The sequence below is a fragment of the Lynx canadensis genome, chromosome D1 (assembly GCF_007474595.2).
Source record: "Lynx canadensis isolate LIC74 chromosome D1, mLynCan4.pri.v2, whole genome shotgun sequence".
Classification (NCBI taxonomy): Eukaryota; Metazoa; Chordata; class Mammalia; order Carnivora; family Felidae; genus Lynx; species Lynx canadensis.
The window spans coordinates 74,987,743-75,008,351 of record NC_044312.2 but is presented as its reverse complement, the minus strand read 5'-3'; the positions used below and the strand labels follow the sequence as shown (position 1 = coordinate 75,008,351).

The following is a 20,609-nucleotide window of genomic DNA, read 5'->3' as shown; positions in this document are numbered from 1 at the left end:
TTGGCCTTGGACTTACCCTTCAACTTAGCTTCAGCCATCTCTTCCAGAGGAGCTCCAGCTACACTCCAAGACTTGAAGCTTGCCAAATATGCCAAGTACCCCACCTCATCATGTTTTGCTAATGCTGTTCATTTTGCCTAGAACATCTAGAAGATGGAACGCCCTCCGTCTTCACAACCTAACCAACTTCTTAGCCTGGCAAACTCCTATAATCAAGTCACAGGTCAAATGCCGTCTCCTCTGCAAAATCTTTCCTGAACTTCCTGAGCAGAACTAATCCACCTCTGTGTTCCCACAGCCAATACTTGACATAGCACTGCTGTCATTCCCTTGAAATTTTGAATTCCCATCTGCTTCCTTGTTAGAATGTGACACGCTTGTATTCACAGTGCTCGACAAACAGTAGGCACGCACTAAACATTTGTTGAGTGAGTGAAGTGGGAGAGAGTGTAGGCTGGACTAAATGCAAAATTCTGCTAGACTATAAAAGAAGAGATTATTATATGTGGAGTGAAGTTTAGAAATGAAAAACCCAAGCAAAACAAAGAAAGGGCCTTATTGTGGCTTAGCAGTCTTTGTGTTTCCCCTCTGCTTCCTGGGCACTGTTCTACTACATTTTCCAGGCTCACCTACCATTGACTGGGACACGGGACTGAGTTTGGCCAATGGAGGCCTGGCCCCCACGACATCCAGGAGAGTCTCCAGTCTCTTTCCACACCTGTGGATGCAGAAGGTCCAGTGGACGCCGAGGCCCTAGGAAACAGTGGAAACACTAGCTGGGAGGGAGCTCGGGTCCCTGCATGGAAGAGTATCTTCGAACAGCTAAATGGACTGTAACAAGAGGGGGAAATAAACCTTATGTGGTGTTAAGCCAGTGAGATATTGGCGGGGGCGGGGGTGGTTATTATCCCATTAACTCCCGTGACTATAATACTCCCAGCTATGATACTGGATGTGCTATAGCCAAGATATTCCACTTCTCACTGTTCAGTGTCCAGCCAGGCTGTTAAGTCACAGGGAGCATCATCAGGATTTTGCGTAGCAGTTGTGGAAATGATTCAAATGCACTGTCTCCGATGTGACTATAGAGATATTTGGAAAGAGGAATGAAGTTAGGGCATCACAGCATAATAGTCATGTCCCCGTGGCCCCGACAAATAAAACAAGCCCAAACCTGCCTTCTCCCTTCTCCTTTCAAAGCCAAACTGTAAGACTCCGTTCCATTTAGTCTTACGGCCTGAGCAGCTGGCTCCCAGGTGCCCTCCTTGCTGCCCACCCCACTGCCGGCTGCCACTACTCCACCGAGCCCACTGATAACCTCCAGACCACAAACCCCGTCTTCCCTCAGTTGTTCTTCTCAACCTCTCCTCAGCTCCCGACAAGTGACTCCTCCCTCTCCGAAATGAATTCTTCTTGAATTCTATGCCACTATGCTATCGTGATTATCCTCCTATATCCAGCCTCCTCCCCATGCCCTCCTCCTCTTCTCCAGCTCCCTAAATCCATGGTCTGGAAGGCTGTGTTCCTGCCCTTAGCACAGAGGTGATAAATGCAGGAAGCAGCCATGTGTGGGGCTGGGGAGACAAAGAGATGGGTCCCCTAATTTAGATGCCTCGAGGACAGGTTTCTCTGTCTCTCTCTGTCTCTCTCTCCCTCACATTTTGTTTGTTCGCACTGGTTGTCATCTTTGGTCTCTTTTTAGAACCGATCTTCCCATTTCAGGAGGGCAACTCCCTTTTCCATTTTCATCTCAATTTTCTACCTCTCTCCTGTGACAACCTCATCCATCCGTGCTCATGACCTTCATTCATACCCTGGTCTCTTTACAGCTGCCTTCTAGACTCTTCTGCTGCATAGCCTGCAATACCTTAAACTCAATAGGCCCCACCCACCGAACTCATCACCTAGTCTCCCCACACAGTTTTCCTTACTTCTCAGAAGAACACTGTCACCCTCTCATTCACTGAGTTCAAAGTCATCTTTGACTCTCCCTTCTCTTCCCCTCACATTCAATCAGTAATCTGGGCCTTCATTACATCTTGCCTGGACCATTATCAAAAGCTTATCTCTAACATTCTATATCCGTCGGAGTCCAGTCAGAAACACAGAAAAATAGTGTGTTCTGTTTTGCTTCAACAGGGAGAAAATAATAGAGGGAATTGATTAAGCAGGTGCTAACCTTTTTCAGAAAGTAAAGAGGAGCACCCTGACTTAGCACAGAGATGATAACTGCAGGAAGCAGCCATGAAGTGTGGGGCTGGGGAAAACAAAGAGAAGAGATGGGGGTGCCCTAATTTAGATCCCTCGAGGACAGGTTTCCCAGGGTTAGGAGTCAGACCTCTGAGCAGAGAGTCCTGCCTGGTTCCTGCTGGGGCTTCTAAGGGAAGACAATGGAGGTGGTTGGGGAACTGCGGGAGAAAAGCTAGACACGGATTCCAGCTGTCTTCATCAGGGTTCAAGGCCATTATAGGGACAACACTGAGAGGAACAGCTGGCAAGAAAAGTGGAGTTAAGTCTCTTCTCCCTTCCTCCTCCCCTATCTGCAGAACTTAATGGAAAATCAGCTGACAAGGAAATTGTAGTTTTTAGAATGCTAGTCCCAGAACACACAACACAGTATAGAAAGGTGAATTTGGCACATTTCCTTACCTCTAACCAATTTCCCAAATATTTCTAAATTATTAGCATTTATTGAGCCAAGTATAATTCTGAGCGCTTTATATGTTATTAAGACATTTAATCCTCTTAACAACATTTGGGAGTATATACTATTGTTACCCACATGATACAAACGAGGAAACAGAAGCATTATATAGGGAAGTCATTTGTTCAGAGGCAAAAGTCACTTACAGTTGGCATATCCAGGATTCAAACCCGGGGTGCCTAGCTATAAAACACTGACTCTCAAACTTTTTATTTTTTTAAACTTTCACACCAATACGTAGCTGAGGAAAAAGTCACAATCAGACGGTAGGGGTAAGAGGCCTTAAGCAAATGATTCTCAAACTGTAGCATGTACATGTAAGAATCATTTGGGGAACGTGTTACAAATTCAGATTCTAAGACTCACTCCTCAGAAAACTGAGGGTAGGGTCTGACTCTGGAGGTAGGGGGTCAGACTCTGGAGGGTCTGAGAAGAGGAATTTGAATTTTAAACAAGTGATCCCTGGACACCACTCCCATCACCACAGGCCCGTTATTCTGATGCAAATGGCCACAACTGAAGAATACTTACTTGGCAGGGGTTGGTGAGAACAGACAGGAAGACAGAACTTAAAAATATCCTTCTGTCCCCCAGTTGAGATTCAGTCCTCAAACACAACTCCGATCACATCATGTCCTGCTTAAAATCCCTTCAATTCATTCAACAAGCTCATGTAACAGATTAATTCAAGTAGTTACTGAATACATACTATGCAGTAGGCAATATTCTAGGTATCTGGGATACATCAGTGAACAAAACAAAAATCCCTCAGGGACCTGCTATCCTATTGGGTTGGGGAAGGAGACCGTAATGCAACAGACATATTAAATTACATAGTATGTTAAAAGGCAGCAAGTGCTAGGTCAAAAATGCAGAGTAGGGTAAAGAGGACAAATAGTTCAAGGAAAGGCTATTCCAACTTTCTAGATGTTGGTGAGCATGGGCCTCATCGAGAAGTTGACATCTGGAAAAAAGCTCAGAGGAAAGGCATTTCACCCCGTGGATATCTGGGGAAAGAGCATTCCAGGCAGGGCACAGCAAGGAAAGGCTTGAGGCGGAAGCATGCCTAGCAGGTGTACAGGCATCAGCAAGAGGGAAAGCACAAGTGGTCAGATCCTGTCGGGCCTTGCAGGCCACTGTCAGGGCTTTGGCTCTTCCTCTGGTGAGCTCGAGTCACTAGAAGGTTCTAGGCAGAGAAGCAATAGGATTCAGTCGGTCTTTTATAAGGATCACTCTGGCTGCTTGTGGCAGGGTAAGGGTAGAAGCAGGGAGACCAAATAAGAAGGCTGCAGTAACCCAGGCAAGAGGTGATGGTAACTCAGAACGACAGCAGCAATGGTGGTCAGAAGCACTCAATTCTGGATGTATTTTCAAGATGGAGTCCGCAGGATTTCTCAAAGAAATCTCAATCTGGCATATCACGAGAGAAAAAGAATCATCAAGAAAAGATTCTAAAGTTTTGATGTTGAGTAATTGAAAGGATGGAGTTTCCAAACAGCTGATATAGGGAAGACTAAGGGGTAGGGAACAGGGTTGTTTACTTTTTATTTATTTTATCTTCAAAAAAATTTTTTTAATGTTTGTTTCTGAGAGAGAGAGAGAGAGAGAGAGAGAGAGAGAGAGAGAGAGAGAATGAGCTGGGGAGGGGCAGAGAGAGAGAGGGAGACACAGAATCTAAAGCAGGCTCCAGGCTCTGAGCTGTCAGCACAGAGCCTGACATGGGGCTTGAACCCATGAACTGTGAGATCATGACCTGAGCCAAAGTTGGACGCCTAAGCGAATGAGCCATCTGGGCTCCCCTATTTTATCTTTAAATTTACTATGTTTTATTTAATTCTTTACTTTTTATTTGTGAGGGTGAGGATAGAGTGGGGATTAGAAGTTCAATTTCAATTTTGGACATGTTAGGATGTCTATTAAACATTTATTTAAGTGGATAGAGTTGGAGAAGAAGTCTGAACCAGAGTTAAAAGCTGGGGCATTTTGGTACACAGACCGTATACGCAATCACACAACTGGACGAGATTGTCAAGGAAGGAGAAGTAAGTTTAGATGAAGAACAAGAAGTTCAAGAACTAGCCACTGAGACATTCCAACATTAAATGGCAGGGGAAGGAAAACAGCAAAGGAGACTGGGGGATCTCGAGAGGAACCAGTGGGGTTAAAAGGAAACTCAGGGGTGCTGTCTCGTGGAGGCCGCGTGAGGAAAGTGTATTTGGGAAGACGGACTGGCCACCGTCAAATGCTGCTAAGCAGTTCCCATGGAGGGCAGGGGTGAAAGCCTGACTGCTTAAGTGGGTTAAGAGGAGGAAGGGGAGACAGGAATTGGAGATACCGGCGAGCCACAACCTTTTCAAGGACTTTTTATTGACGAGGTAAGGAAACAGCTCCTGTTGCTCACTTAAACCTTACAGCTCCTTGGCTTAACATTCAAGGCCCCTGGTGACCTCGTCCCAATCAACCACTTCGATTTACTAACCGAGTGCCCCATTTGAAACACCCTATAGACCCAGCTGCCATGGTTCTAACTATACTTCAGACTCTCCCATTATCTGCACTCGGAGGGTTCTCTACATGAGAATGCCTTTCACTTCCAACTCCAGATTTCCAAACTAAGTATCATTGAAAGGCCCTTTACAATGCCTTATCGTCCATAGACACTTCCCTTATCACATCTACTGAGGCTCTCTCCAACCTCTAAACTCTAACAATATTTTCTTTGTACCTTTCTTATGGCTTTTAATATCTTCTACGTTATCCTATAGTTTCATTCATCTTAGCTTTCCCTCTAGATTGCAAGCTCTGTGATTAGTATGCCCAATTAAATGTTTTATGGCCTGAAAGACCTATCATGGTGCTCAATCAATATCCGTGGAATAATTTAAAAATTAATGAAATGTGCTTTCCGTGCCATGTATCACTTAGAAGCACTGGCATATAGTGGTTTGGAAGGTGTGAGGCGAGGAATTTGAATTTTAAACAAGTAAGCCCCTGCTCCATCCCTAGAACTCTAGTTAAATGGTGTGTGGGCCACAATTTGAGAATATATACTTGGTAGGGTTTGAAGAGAAAGGGAAAGGCTATAGCTTGAGAAAGTCCTTCTGTCCCCCAACTGAGAATCAGAGACTTCAAACAATTATGATCACATCATACCCTGCTTAAAAACCCTTCATTCAATAAATTGAAACATTTATTGAACACACACAACGTGTCTGACAATATTCAAGGTGACTCTAGGCTCTGAAGTGGCTACCCCACTTGGTATCTAAGTGACCTTGGAGAAGATACAAACTTCTTTAGCCTTTAGTTTCCTTATCTGCAAAGGCTCAGTGCTCTGTAGAAGAATGGAGAAAGGATCCTTGAAAAACTGAAAGGTCAATGTGGCTAGAGTACAAAGCGTAGTCCAGAGTGAGACTGGGAAACAAAATAAGGTTATATTATTCAAGGCCTCATAGGTCATGATGAGAAGTTTATAAAGCCTTTACCCCAAGAGCGAGGGGAGCCTTAAGGAAGGGTTTTCAGTAGGAAGGTGCCATGTCCAGGGGCATTTATATACAATACCAAGAGTTAAAGTGGAATTAGTTTTTCCTCCAGAACAAGGGAAATTAGCACTTACAATCACATCAGTCCAATATTTTGAGGGTACTAAGTAAAAACAGTAATTAATCTTGAAAACCTCATCTGTTCCATTTTCTAAGTAAGATGGAAAATTAAATCTTGCTTACTGGTGTTAACAGGGAGCTCAACTCGGTCCTGGAATTGTGAATCAGTTTCTTTATGCCCTACATACACCTTTTCTCAATTTAAGATTCTGAAAGTTAAGTGTCAGAAATGAAGTCTCAACTACAAAAAAAAAAAAAAAATTTATTAAGTGTGAAAGCAAAACAGGTACTTCTATTTAGATATTTTTTACATATTTATAGATAAAACAAACAAATAATTTATCAAAAATTACAAGCTTAAAGAATAGTACTATTTTGAAACAACCAATAAAGTATTCGATAATACTACATTTTATCCATAATTGGTGAATATTATCACCAAAAAAAAAAAAAAAAGTAAGTTGTATTTTCTTGTGAAACATATAAAAGCGTTTTTAGATGTCTGCCAAGATTGTTCAGGAACAGTCCATCTTGCTAAATCTAAAAGCGTAGTGCCTTTCTGGAGAACTTGTGTTTTTACTAAATAGCTTTACAGACCACCTGTGTTTTCCTTTGGGCTTCGGTGAACTCCTAATCTTCACTTCACTTGCAGACCACAGGGCATCAACATGAACACAGATCAGAGTGAGAGTCTGGGGTCGCTTTTCTTCATACTGAGCGAAGGACTTTCTCCTTAGCCGGGTGGAAGACCATGCTGTATTGGGACGTCCAATCTACGGCACAGGGCTTCACCAAGCCAAAGCAGCCACACTGAAAGAAATCTGCAAGGTTCTGCGTGAACCCAAGGCTGCCAAGGAAGGAAGAGAACACATCTTACTACTTTTCCTGTTTACCTTTTGACAAACATTCATCCAGACCATAAATATTCACTGAGAATTTACAATATACGACATCCTTTGAAGATCCTGCAGGAATCCAGAGGTGAATCAGACCGTTCCCTGGCTTATGGGACATTAAAATTGACGCCCAGTTCCATCTCTGGACCTAAATCCCTATTGTGAGATTCTCTGACTCCTGCCCAGCAACTTAATTTCCTTCTGAGTGCCCCACTCACTGGAATGATGGCTGTCATCAAGAAGTTTCCTTCTTTCCGTTCCCACTGCCCTGATTCAGATTTTGATTATTTCAGAGGCCAGGCAGGCCAGCAACAGTACAGTCAACAGATGTTTGTGTTTTTTTTTTCCTTAAACTTTCTAAGTTAAATATGGCCCTGGCCCTGTCTCAGTTCTTTCCAATTAATCCTTTTTTTTTTTTTTTTTTTTAATAGTCCAGAAGTCTTTTGTCCTTTTTTATACCTATCATCCCATGAACTCGGAGGAGCTCGGGCTCCTTTCCACTGGTTCTCACTAAGTGTGCTTCTCTGGGTGGGGCAGGCTGGCGTTTCCACTGAACGCAAGAACCTTTCTCCTTGGCTTCCTTCTTCTGATCATTTTCCTGCACATGCTTCACACGAGCTGCCTTGGCTCTTAGAGTACTTGATATGCTCACTACATACATTAGTTCTCTTGGCAAGAATCTTCCCTCAACTTCTGGGTTTATGACACTGCCAACAGCACGCCGGGTGACACCGTAGACTCCTGCGGTTGTGCCATGGGAACCTTTGCAGCCCGTTCCCTTGATGTCCACAATATCACCTTTCTGACAGATTCACAAGCATGTGGCCAGAACAGCAACTCCGTGTTGTCTAAAAGGCCTAGAGAGAATGCAGCGGGGGCCTCCCCTCCTTCCCTTGTTGCTGGTCATTTTGGCGAATTACTCGAAGATGGCAGTTCCAACCAAAGGGAGGGAGCTCCTTCCAATTAATCTTACCTATTGGACACGGTGTGGTCTTCCAAAAACCTTGCCAAAACCCAAACCCTATACACTAAAACACATCTGTGCCTGAGGATGGCTGTGCATCTGCCGCTGCTGTGACAGTGATCAGGACAGGACCATCTCCACTCCTAGGAAGACCAGCTCCAGAGCTAGTTAGTGAGGGAAAGCAATTCAGGGTAAGACAGACCAGACAAATCTTCAATCTGGGCAGGTTTTTGGAAGCTAGATTCACAGTGGCTCTAAGGCTTTGCCATTAGGTCCTCCAGCCCACATTGCCATCACTCAGCAGTTCCAAACACGCCCCAGCTCTCTCATCTCAGGCCCTTCTTCCAGACTCTTCTCTGGGGCTTGAAATGCCCTTCTGTCCTTCTCCATCATGCCCCACCACACATCTTTCAAGGCTCAGCTGAAAATTCCACCTCTGTCACAAAGGCTTCCATTCTTCAGTGGAGTAAATATTTCTCTGGTTAAACTCCTGAGAAAGGACTTTACGATCATTGCCAGTCTGAGACAATCATCACAAGCCCAATACTACTGTCCACCTTTCACCACCGAAGCCGTCTCTTCTCAGTTTAGTCAACTGCTCTCCTCTCTAAACACAGATCATAGTCATATCCCAGGCTCTGATTTCCTTGTCTAACAGCCTAACAGTTTCATCTCGTACCACAAGTGTGCTTTAAAATAGACTGCTCATGAGATATGCAGTGGGCGTTAAATCCCCAGAGGGCTCAGGGTCACCTCTGCAGCACTCCCAGCTTCCAAGACCCCGATATATATGACAGGGAGATAAGCTTCAAAGCCTCACTGTTCATATCGTAAGATGACAGGCTTCCTACAAACACTCATTTTCTACTGAGGACAGGTTTTATACAACCGATGCTCTTGGGAAAACATACCCCAAACCCGAAACACTAGTTTCTCCCTGACGCGGATGGGCACATTAAACACAGGGCTAAAAGAATTACTGGTGATAGAAAGGTAGGTTGAAAATCTTGGCAAAGTTCACAATCTAATGCTTTCTGCAGACAGCCTGGTGGCTGGAATTCTCAGCCACGTGCTCGGTTATCTCACACTGACTTCACGCCAGCAACATGCAATCCTGTGACCATGTGGCTTGACTGAAGAGATTCCCCACGTTGGCAAAACTTCAAAGTCACTTAGCTATTTGTGCCAAGTCCAGCAGACTAAGTCCCAAATTCTTACCACCTTGGGGCTCATGACCTCACCACTCACCTCCTGTCAGTCACTAAGGCTTCCAAGAAATAAGAGGTTCAACTCCACCAGATAGCAAGTTAGAGTGCAGCATGGCCTGAGTGGTGGCAGCAGACTGGGAAACCAATGGTTAGGCTAGCATCCTCCACAGGACTCAGTGGTCAAAACAGATGGGACTTACTTGTATGGGGTCCTCCTGAGGGACAATGTCTGTTTCATATGCCTGCTCTGCTTCAACAGGCTGGTTTTCTCGTGGGAAGTCAGGCCCAGGAAAGCAATCTGCAAAAGAAGTTTGGAAGGTACATGAAAAATACCACTACGTCAAGGTTCCGTTTCTCTCCGTGCATCACAGGACAGAGGTAAACATTCAGTACTCCCCCAAATACAGTGTCACCTCGCCCTCTAAGCAAGGATCATGGTGAGGATAACAACAGCTCAACAGCTCTAAATGAGACTCTCCTATGTAAATCTAGGAGCTGAGCAGTTGTTTATTTATTTATTTTTAAGTAACCTCTACACCCAATGCGGGGCTCAAACTCATGACCCCGAAATTATGAGTCACACACTCTGCTGCCTGAGTCAGCCAGGCACCCCTGAGCATTTATCCTTTTGACTGATTTTTATTAACCTTCAAAAAAGCAAAGTCATGAAATAATTGCTTTAGTGATTTAAACCAGGGCTTACCACCTTGTTTAGGTTCTCAACACGTTCAGCATGCAACTTTTAGATGAATAAAACAATATGTGATCAGCATTACTGCAATTCTCACTTTGTGTATGCTTCTTAGTAGTTCTTTAGAAAGGGCCAAATGAGGGGCACCTGGGTGGCTCAGTCGGTTAAGCGGCCGACTTCAGCTCAGGTCATGATCTCGCGGTCTGTGAGTTCGAGCCCCGCGTCGGGCTCTGTGCTGACAGCTCAGAGCCTGGAGCCTGTTTCAATTCTGTGTCTCCCTCTCTCTGACCCTCCCCCGTTCATGCTCTGTCTCTCTCTGTGTCAAAAATAAATAAATGTTAAAAAAAATTAAAAAAAAAAAAAGGGCCAAATGGAAAAGTTAAAGAATATTTAAATGTACTGAAGTGAAGAACATTTAAATCCACAATTTGGGGAAAGGTAAGAATTCAGGTAACTTAAATACTCCCAAATATGGAGCACCTGGGTGGCTCAGTCGGTTGTGTCTGATTCCTGATTTCAGCTCAGGTCATAATCTCATGGTTTCGTGAATTTGAGCCCCACATGAGCTCTGCAGTGACAGCGTGAAGTCTGCTTGAGATTCTCCCTCTCCCTGTCTTCTGCCCCTACTCTACTCACACTCTCTGCCTCAAAATAAATGAATAAAGTAAAAGAAAAAAAAAAAAAAAAAACCTCCCAAATCATCCGGGTGCCTGGGTGGCTCAGCTGGTTAAGCGGCCTTCAGCTCAGGTCATGATCTCATGGTTTGTGGGATCGAGCCCCACATTGGGTTCTGCTTGAGAGCAGATTCTACCCCTCCCCCACTCACACACTCTCTCTCAAAATAAACATTAAAAAAAAAAGACCCTCCCAAATCATTAAAACAACTATTACTGAGTTACCCCCATTTAATCCTGAAAATAACTCAAACATCAAGCTCCTTATCTGTAAAACAGAGATTATCACACCATCCTCCCTCATCAGATTGCTTAAGGACTTGACATCATATATTTAAAATACCCAGTGCAGAGGCTCCTGGAGGTAAAGTAACTGGTCCAAAGTCACACAGCTTAGAGAGTGGCAGAACTGAGACAGATACCTCAGTCAGCGTGAGAATAAAGTTCACGGTCCTTACCACAAACTACATACTCAGTTTGACTTGCTATAGTCAAACCCATGACTCACCAGAGCAGTCATCAAATGAAAGGCTTCGAACAACAGAATTGGTTTGTTTATTAAGAAAACAACATTACTAGGGGGCGCCTGGGTGACTCAGTTGGTTAAGTCCGACTTCAGCTCAGGTCATGATCTCGTGGTTTGTGAGTTCGAGTCCCATGTCGGGCTCTGGGCTGGCAGCTCGGAGCCTGGAACCTGCTTCGGATTCTATGTCTCCCTCTCCCTCTGTCCCTCCCCTGCTCACACTCTGTCTCTCTCTCCTTCAAAAATAAATACACATTAAAAAAAAAAATTTTTTTTTAAAGAAAACAACATTAAATTGCTGTATTTGAAAACTATCCAAAACTTTGAGTTCATTTTCCTTGCCTTAGAAAGTATTAACAAAATTAAGGTTTCTTTAAAAAATTGAGGGGTGCCTGGGTGGCGCAGTCGGTTAAGCGTCCGACTTCAGCCAGGTCACGATCTCGTGGTCCGGGAGTTCGAGCCCCGAGTCGGGCTCTGGGCTGATGGCTCAGAGCCTGGAGCCTGTTTCCGATTCTGTGTCTCCCTCTCTCTCTGCCCCTCCCCCGTTCATGCTCTGTCTCTCTCTGTCCCAAAAATAAATAAACGTTGAAAAAAAAATTAAAAAAAAAAAATTGATATTATAGTCTTATATATACTGTCCTTGTCCTAAGCCTCCAGAAAAGAAGAAAGAGAATTAGAATCCATGTCTCAAACCTTAGGTTCTACATCTGCTTCCACCTCTCACCACCCTTATGGACAAAACTGGGCACTCGACATCTCATAGGCTTAGTTTTCTCACCTTTAGAATGGAGACACTACTTTGGCACAATCTATACCTCAAACGTCTGTCGGGGAATAGATAGGAAAGTGCTCTGGAATATGTAAAATACAGATAAATACTAGGTATCATACGAGATAGTAGTTAATATTAATAATCACTGATGCTAATACTCATTCTTACTGCCTGAGTCTGTCGATGCCAGAGGGGCAGAAGATTAAGATGAATGTTCAGAAGCCTCCGTTCAGTCGGTGTTACCAGCTAATTCCTTTCCTTGGCACTTTTTTCCTTTGTCTGTCTTTATCACCTTGTTACTATTATTGTAGAACTGGTTACTTCCCTGTTAAAGTGGAATGCACTTTTTTTTTTAATTTTTTTTTTTAACATTTATTTTTGAGACAGAGAGAGAGAGAGCATGAACGGGGGAGGGGCAGAGACAGAGGGAGACACAGAATCGGAAACAGGCTCCAGGCTCTGAGCCATCAGCCCAGAGCCCGACGCGGGGCTCGAACTCACAGACCGCGAGGTCGTGACCTGAGCTGAAGTCAGACACTCAACCGACTGAGCCACCCAGGCGCCCCGTGGAACGCACTTTTGATGAGTAATGCTCTAATTATGTGAGGTCTCACAGTAATTGGCTCAGACTGACCACAGCCGTCCATTCCACAAGCACGGGCCACAGCAACAATGAGAATTAGGTTATGCTCATAGGGGAAGGAAGGCAGCAGGGAAGGGACAGTAGCTTCTTCGGAAGCTCAATGTGGCTACTACTGCCCTGGAGAGTGAACTTTCTAATGGCCGTGACCTTCCCTAGAAGTGTAATTACCATGGTTACACTGGTTAGTGTGGGATCTTGCATTTCCTCCCCACTTCTACCCATTTAAGTGCTGCATAATAATCAGGACAACAAACAGGGTTGGAAAAAGTGAGAGAAGAGAATCATCTCACACCTGCACAATGCTTTTATATTTTATATCATGTTTTCACATACTGTATGATTTAACTGTATGATGAAAAAAGCCTTTGAACAGGATGGTCAGTGGACCTAAGTTTCCGGTTCTGATTTTGCCACTTACTGGGTGACCTTGAGCAAGTCAGCTCTCTGTAACTCTATCCGTAAAGTAAAAAGATCAGATTAGATCATCCCTACGGACAAATTAACAACTCATTATTCTAACCTTTAAACGATCCTGTGAGAGTAGCATTATCAACCCCATTTTACAGACAAGGAACTGAAAATCCAAGAGTCAAATGACATGCCTAGACCCAGAGAGTAAGCGACAGAGGTGGAACTAGGACCCAAAAGCCTTCTGATTTAAAATTCAAGTCTTTCTACCTTATTACAGTGTACTGGAAATTTTACTCAAAGGCTTTACAGAAGAGAAATTAATACCTGAAAGAGCTGATTTAATAATAAAAATGTTGACCACGAGAAGTGGAAAGTTGCTAGCATGAAGATATATAAAACCCAAGGGGAACAGGCCACAATCTGATTGAGGTAGGTCCACAGTCCATCTTCTCTGAATGTCGTGGCACAATGATTTGACCAATCTGTGGATTCACAAAAAAGAAACTCATTATTTAAAAAGGCAACAAACCAGTGATTATTGTACAAGAAGATAAAATCGCTGCACTTCTTTTCAGGGAGAAGAGACGGTAAGACATGAGAGCACAGAATAGAACCCAGCTTTAAGGATTTATCTTCCGGGGGTACTTGGATGGCTCAGTCGGTTAAGCATCCGACCCTTGCTTTTGGCTCAGTCCATAATCTCATGGTTCGTGGGTTGGGCCCTGCGTCGAGCTCCACGGTGACACTGCAGAGCCTGCTTGGGATTCTCTCTCCCTCTCTCTCTGCCCCACCCCTGCTCATGCTCTCTCTGAAAATAAACAAATAAACTTTAAAAAAAAAATTAAAATAATTTAAAATCTAAAACACGGTGAAAAAAAAGAATTTTTCTTCCAAGTGCCAACTTAACTAGCCAAGGTGAAAAACTGGCACCTCATTACTCACTAAAGCTATATGATAACACTGCATTGGTAGCTGGCAGTAAAGGAATAAAAGCAAAAAAGTTCCATAAGACCACCACTAAAACCACCATTTTCGGCATAAAATGAACCGGCCCAAAGTTAATTGTTTAAGGACTTGATGACAGAGAATGACTGGATTTAATAAATGTCTGTCTTAGAAAATTCTTTATTTTGTCCATGATACACAGGAGTCTATTATAGCACTGAATAAACTCTTATTAAGGGTTCAGATCACTTGGCTGTTGTAGGCGCAAGAAATCCTGTAAGGGCCCAGATAACCATGGGAACACAACCTAACAGCATGCAGTTATTGGGTGTACTTCTGCACCGGCACCATAATTTATCCTGTAGAGAGGGAGAAAGTCCAGGTAAGGGAATTCATGAGACAGACACCCCTAGGAAAAGAGTAAAGGGAAAAAGATTCATATAGGAGGGAAAAAGATTCATATAGGCACGGCTCAATTTCTCTCCAGGAACACCTATTTATACGCCAATTAAAAGAGAGGACTTCACTATGGCCTTTGTGACCTCCCTAAGCTATGCAGCTAAGAGCAGCACGAAAGAGAATGAAAGTAGGAAGCAGCAGAAACAAGGGAACAAATCCTCAAGGTCTTGCGAAGCCAATGGCTTCTGTAGGCCTCACGACAGTTTATAAAGGGCAAATTATTTTTGAAATAAGAATTCTGTAAATTTTCACCTTGAGGTTTCATAAATGCCTCTGACAATTTGATAAGTAGTTTCAGACAGTTTCCCAAAGCAGCACTTAAGAGCTCCTGGGACAGAAAGAAAATGAGTCCCTGACTTTACTATCACCTGTCTGTCCATTTTAGTCTTAAAAGAAAAAAGTCTTTTTTTCCCCCATTTTGAGCCTTATTTGATTCCCAACCATCTTTCATGACTATACGTCAGAAGCAATCTAAGAGTAATCACCACAGAGTAACCATCAAGGCAACAAGTTAAGGCAAATTACACTCTCTTGAGAGCTTCTCATTAGGACGGCAAAGATGCCTCTCGTGCACCTGATATGACAAAAAAGACTATAATTCCCAACGGCAGGTACAGGAAACAGCTGCTGAGTGGGAAAGAATACCTACTTTCTTCCAGCTTACAGATTTCTACTGCTCTCTTCTGGGAAATTTTTTGATCACACGGCATGACCCCCAACTAGAATTTTCATAGGACTGATTACAGATTTAATGTCAAAGATAATGGCCACAAATGGCCACGTACATTATCTTCTGCGATATACAACTTTAATATGCGCTAATAATACATTCTTATCAGGTGGTCACTGGCTAATGATAGGGGACTCATACTGTACCAAGCCGATCATTTTCATTTTTAGATAGCTCTGCCAGCTACAGTGTTCTTTCTAACCATGATCTAAAATCTTTCTCCCTGTAACTTGCAGGATGCTGACCCTTTCTGAGTGTCCAACCTGAAAACAGACCTCACAAAGGACAGAACGGATGGAGGCTACACAGAGCCAGAAGTAGCTGTAACTGGCTCACGCAAGGCTCGTGTGCATCAGGGCTGTCGCATCAGGAGTGTTAATGCCTAACAAAGAAGGTGGGATGGCGGGGAGGCCTTGTTAGAAAAATGAGGCACAAGTTCATTTTTCCTGTCTGTGAAGTAATGATAAATGACATGATGTCCTCATTTGGTGCCAGAATATAAATGGGATAAAACTAACAAAATACGTTGACTAGTCTACATGGTCGCAGGTGAATATAAAGAGGACCATTTCTAACAGACAAAATATAATACAAAAATTGGTTCAGAGCCAGAGAATAGAAACAAAGAGGGAGAGCAATGCACAGAATACGAAAGCAAAGTGGAGAGAAGGAAAGTGATGGAAAATTACTTCTGTCCTTATCAATACAGTCTTATGCTGGACACAGACACCAAACAAAGGGGACTATTTTTAGTGAAGAGAGAAGCAGGAGAGACAGAGTGGTGTAAAACCTGGCTTCTCTCCCAATAGGATCACGTCCAAGGGACAAGTTGGTCCACGGGCCAGCCTAAAAAGGTCTTCCAGGAACATGCTTTATTGTTAGGCATTAAAAGGGCAGTTCTTTCAGTAGAAAGATGCACTGCCAAGAAATCTTTTACTTCTTACACCACAGGACATAACCTAAGAGGTTTTTTAAATTTCAATGCTCAGGATTATTTATGGCCTTTGACAAGAAATGGTACCAGGGATCACAACCTTCCGACTATTAGGTCCATTTGAGAGCGTGGCACTTACACTGAACTACAGAAGCTTTCCCTACTGATCACAGACACCCAAGGTGTCAGACGAGAAAGGGGCTGACAAGGTAACTAACTGAAGCCCTCTCCATGCCTAGGGCAGGGCAAAAAAACCCAAAACACAACATGTCACACAGACATTAATTAATAATCTCTAAAAATGAAATGCCAAACAACCCAAAACTTGATGTTTCTGGGGAGGGTAACTGGGAGGCTAGGGGACAGAGTAGAAGGAATTCTTTTTCAAAAACTAAGCAAAATTTAAACTAAAAAAAGCTGGAGCAGAGGCCGGGGGAAGGCAGGGAGAGGCGGTGCTTAGGATGCCAAGGGAAAAAGAAACTAAAGTGGAAAAAAATGTTGCTAACATCTTCCTGGATCATTCTGCATTTTAGCACAAGCAACAAACTAGTATTCCACTGTTGGAATCTAAGACCTGAGCATGAATGTAACAGGAAGGTGGGAGGAAATGGATTTATAGTGAAGCCACATTCTCCCAAAGTCTTCAAAATAAACAATAAACAGCGAAACAAGGAAGCCAAAATAAATAAACTACAAGCACTATACGCTTTCCCAGTTAGGTAAACCACTCCCAGGTTTGAGAAGCACAGCCGTGCAACTGTTAAGAGCTAACCCAAATCCTTCCTGCTTCAATGTAAACCCCGTTCTTCTTAGTCCATCAGCTTGGAACAGCTGGATGTCACTCCCTCCTCGAGTCCCCCACACGCCTGTTCACACAGCTACTGAGAAGTTATTTTTCTGTCTCAGGCATGCAGAATAAGTGGCCTAATGTTCCCTTCCAGGTCATTATTCCCAAACTTTCAATGACTATTCGCTCTCCCATTAGCTCTAAGCTGTGACTTGACATTTATCAAGAGTTGTGTTCCTTCACTATGGTGACCACCTCCGCCTTCCTTCAACCTGTCCAGCACCAACCTTTTCTTTTTCCTATTTTATTTACTTATCACTTCCCTCGCTTTGTGCCTGAGCCGCTGATTTTTCCTCACTTCACTGGGTGATAAATCTGCACCTGCCTTACATGACTTTATATTCTGACCACTTCTCAAATTTATCAAGGTCGCTTTAGAATACAATCTCTTCCCAGGTGCTGACAACTAACCTCTTCAAGTCTTCCTTGCAGCTTTCCCAATGCTGAGAGTCTTAGAGGCAGCCGTTTCGTTTTTATTTTATTTTATTTATTTATTTTTATTTTATTTTATTTTTTAATTTTTTTTTTCAATGTTTATTTATTTTTGGGACAGAGAGAGACAGAGCATGAACGGGGGAGGGGCAGAGAGAGAGGGAGACACAGAATCGGAAACAGGCTCCAGGCTCTGAGCCATCAGCCCAGAGCCCGACGCGGGGCTCGAACTCACGGACCGCGAGATCGTGACCTGGCTGAAGTCGGACGCTTAACCGACTGCGCCACCCAGGCGCCCCCGTTTCGTTTTTAGTAGGGGTGTGGTTCATAGTCACCCAGCCAGAATGTGCCATTCAAGAATTTACCAAGAAAAGTATGTATGACTATGGGTGCATGAGCTTGCTGTAAGAAAAATTTATACTTACAGATGAAAGATTCATATATAATCCAATCACAAACAACGGAAAGGAAAAATAAGAAGAATATGTAATAGTGATGGTTGCCGAAACCTACAGCAAAAAGAAAAAACACATTTAATACTTTTGCTTACAATGATTTTCCAGATCAAGACCTTACTAACCACTTTCCTGTCAAAAGCTTCCACCAAAGTAAAAAAGTAGATAAGCTAGTACTTTGCATTTAAATACCATTAAACCAAAACCAAACAGCTCTGATATGTCATGGTCAACTGTCCATGTTAAATGAACTAATATTTATCTGCTGCTTACCTAAGAGAAGATACCTTTTTTGAACAGAGCAAGATTTACTAAGCATATGCAGCTCTAGGGTGGCCTATACTGCATCGGAGGAAGGGGAACAGGCAGGACTTTGGGCAAATCATACCCTATGCTCCTTGCACATAACAAATTTAAGAAGTACAATTTCTGAACATCAGGGATTCACTTGATCAGGGGAACAGAGAAAATGAATCTGAAGAGCAGCACTAAATAGATCTGCTGCAGGCGCCTACACACAGAAAAAGAGGGGCAGCCTGCAGCCTCTCTCGCATATGCTGCTTGTTTCTGCTGCTCTCTTGACAATGGAGTTGTGAGCACTCTGATGCTAATGGCACCGAAGTACCACCACGTCCCCACTTTCTCCGAAGACAGCAAAGCCCAGCAGCAGGAGCAATGCCCAGTGCAATGAGGAGACCTAGGTCCACGGGTGACTAGTTGTGTGACTACAGGGAAGTCATTTAACCTCTCTGATCCGGTGTTCTTGCTTTTAATATGGGGATAATCTCTCTTCTGTCTGCTTCATAGGCCTGGCAGCCAAACAAGATGATCCACTACGTTAAATGCAGCATAATAAAAATATAGGGGCTCACTACTGTTGCTTTCCCACTTCCATTCACAGCTGCCTGCCTTAATGTTAATCATCCCATCTTTAGGGTGGGATGGGGTCCATGAAGCTTGGGACCCTAGGAATTGTCTCTTCGCTGTTCTCTAGGAACAGTAGAGAACATCAAAATGCACTAAAGAAACCTGACTCACTGAGGCAGCCTTTTGCTCAAGATTATAAAAGCATATCCTCTCCTGGAGACAAATAACCATAGTTCCTCTGAAGTTCCTCATAATAATCCCCTGGCTTTTACAGTGACCACTCAGAGGAAACTCAGGGCTACCGACCAGGACAAGGAATACTCCACACCATCTCTGGTTCAAGCTCCTACCTGAGCTTTGAAGGAGCCAAGTGGAGAAGTACATGAGAGAGAGAAGCCACAAAATGTGGTAAGAACCTGGTTATTTGGTGTAGAAGACCAATACTACTAAAGTAACCTCAAGCAAATAATTTGCCTTTCATATTTTTTCACCTCTAAAATGGAGACAGTAATGCCAACCTCATAGGTGTGCCATGATGATCAGACAGGAAACTATATTCAAAACTGCTTTATAAACTGTAAAATACTATACAAATGACATTAATTATTATCAACATCAAGTTTTCCAAACGTGTGAACACCGTAGAGAGGATTCTCTGACAAAGAAGAACTACAAAACGGACCCCCGAGATGCCCTTCTATTTTTTCTATTAATCACACATATAGCCAAATATATACTTAACTTCATAGTGTTAACTAAGAAATTCAATCTCTCACCTATGCACCGTCCAGTCCACAGACAATGCTGATCGTATCGAGCGACACAGGAGTTACACACGTGGCAATGAAGTGACCTTAATGGCTTCCTTATCTAAGTGGGCAATGAAGACATGTCTAAGCAAAACTCAGTGTCTTAAAGTGGTAACAAACCACAAGCAAACTCTTACTCCTAAATCATAAAGGCATGGGTACAAATAATCCTAAATAGATCATCAATTGACAGAGAGGCTCTGGAATGCCTTATTAATATTTACTTCCACATATATATTTTGAGGAGGCCAACACTAAAGGGGTTTTGAATTCCAGAACCTATTCACACTGATGAAAGGGAAATAAGGCAGCACCATTAAGAAAAAGGGAAAAGGAAACCCAAGTTACATTTCTGGCTCTGCCAATAATTTGGGGGAAGTTACTTCTTCCCTCTAGGCTTTGATTCCTCAATTGCAATGAGAGGTTTCACTAAGTGGTTTCTAGGGTCATCATGAGCCTCTGACTTGAAGTTAGTTCTAATATATCCTTCATGGCAGGAAAAAGCAATCAAAACACACTATGGATCATTCACAGAGAGATCTAACCACAGACATCTTGGAGAAACTGTAAACATCATTCCTTCGTATGCTCAAGGCAGAAAACTATTCTGATAGTAATACAAAATCAGAAACTGGTAAAAACGAAGGTGTGCAAATATACCAGGGAGATTTAACAAATGCTTACGTGAGAAATGTTACCAAGAATATGCTTTCTCACTACGGGATAAAATTATTTGAAAAAAAAAAAAAAGACTCACAAGGCATGAGGTACAAAATGTTCTGAAGTCCAGACAGCCAGTCTCTGCAAGGGTGATGATATTCTGAAAGGCACGAAATTTGACCTTACAATTATGTTTTATTGGGGAACGGACAAATGCACGGTTATACACCATTGTCACAGCTCTCTCTCCAAACTGAGGTGGCCAGGAAAGCAATCTGGAATACCTGCCACCACATCATTCTGTGCCTGAAAATAATGTGACTTTTCAAGGCTGCATTTCCAACCACAGCCAATAAATTAGAAGGCACACATATTACACCTCC

At 43.1% G+C, this 20,609-nt stretch overlaps 1 protein-coding gene across 4 annotated transcripts in view; it reads right to left on the bottom strand.

Annotated features, from left to right (window-relative positions):
- Positions 1-6,546: 6,546 nt before the first annotated feature.
- Positions 6,547-20,609, bottom strand: part of ZDHHC13 (zinc finger DHHC-type palmitoyltransferase 13) — a 51,774-nt gene continuing 37,711 nt past the window's right edge. For all 4 annotated transcript variants that reach the window (XM_030331670.1, XM_030331671.1, XM_030331673.1 and 1 more), the window contains 6 exons: positions 20,324-20,386; positions 19,534-19,627; positions 17,861-17,944; positions 13,413-13,570; positions 9,575-9,672; positions 6,547-7,153 (listed from right to left, as the gene is read on the bottom strand). In XM_030331670.1, the coding sequence (XP_030187530.1) occupies positions 7,015-7,153; positions 9,575-9,672; positions 13,413-13,570; positions 17,861-17,944; positions 19,534-19,627; positions 20,324-20,386 (636 nt within the window). In that variant the 3' untranslated portion in view covers positions 6,547-7,014. The remainder of the gene's footprint in view (positions 7,154-9,574; positions 9,673-13,412; positions 13,571-17,860; positions 17,945-19,533; positions 19,628-20,323; positions 20,387-20,609) is intronic.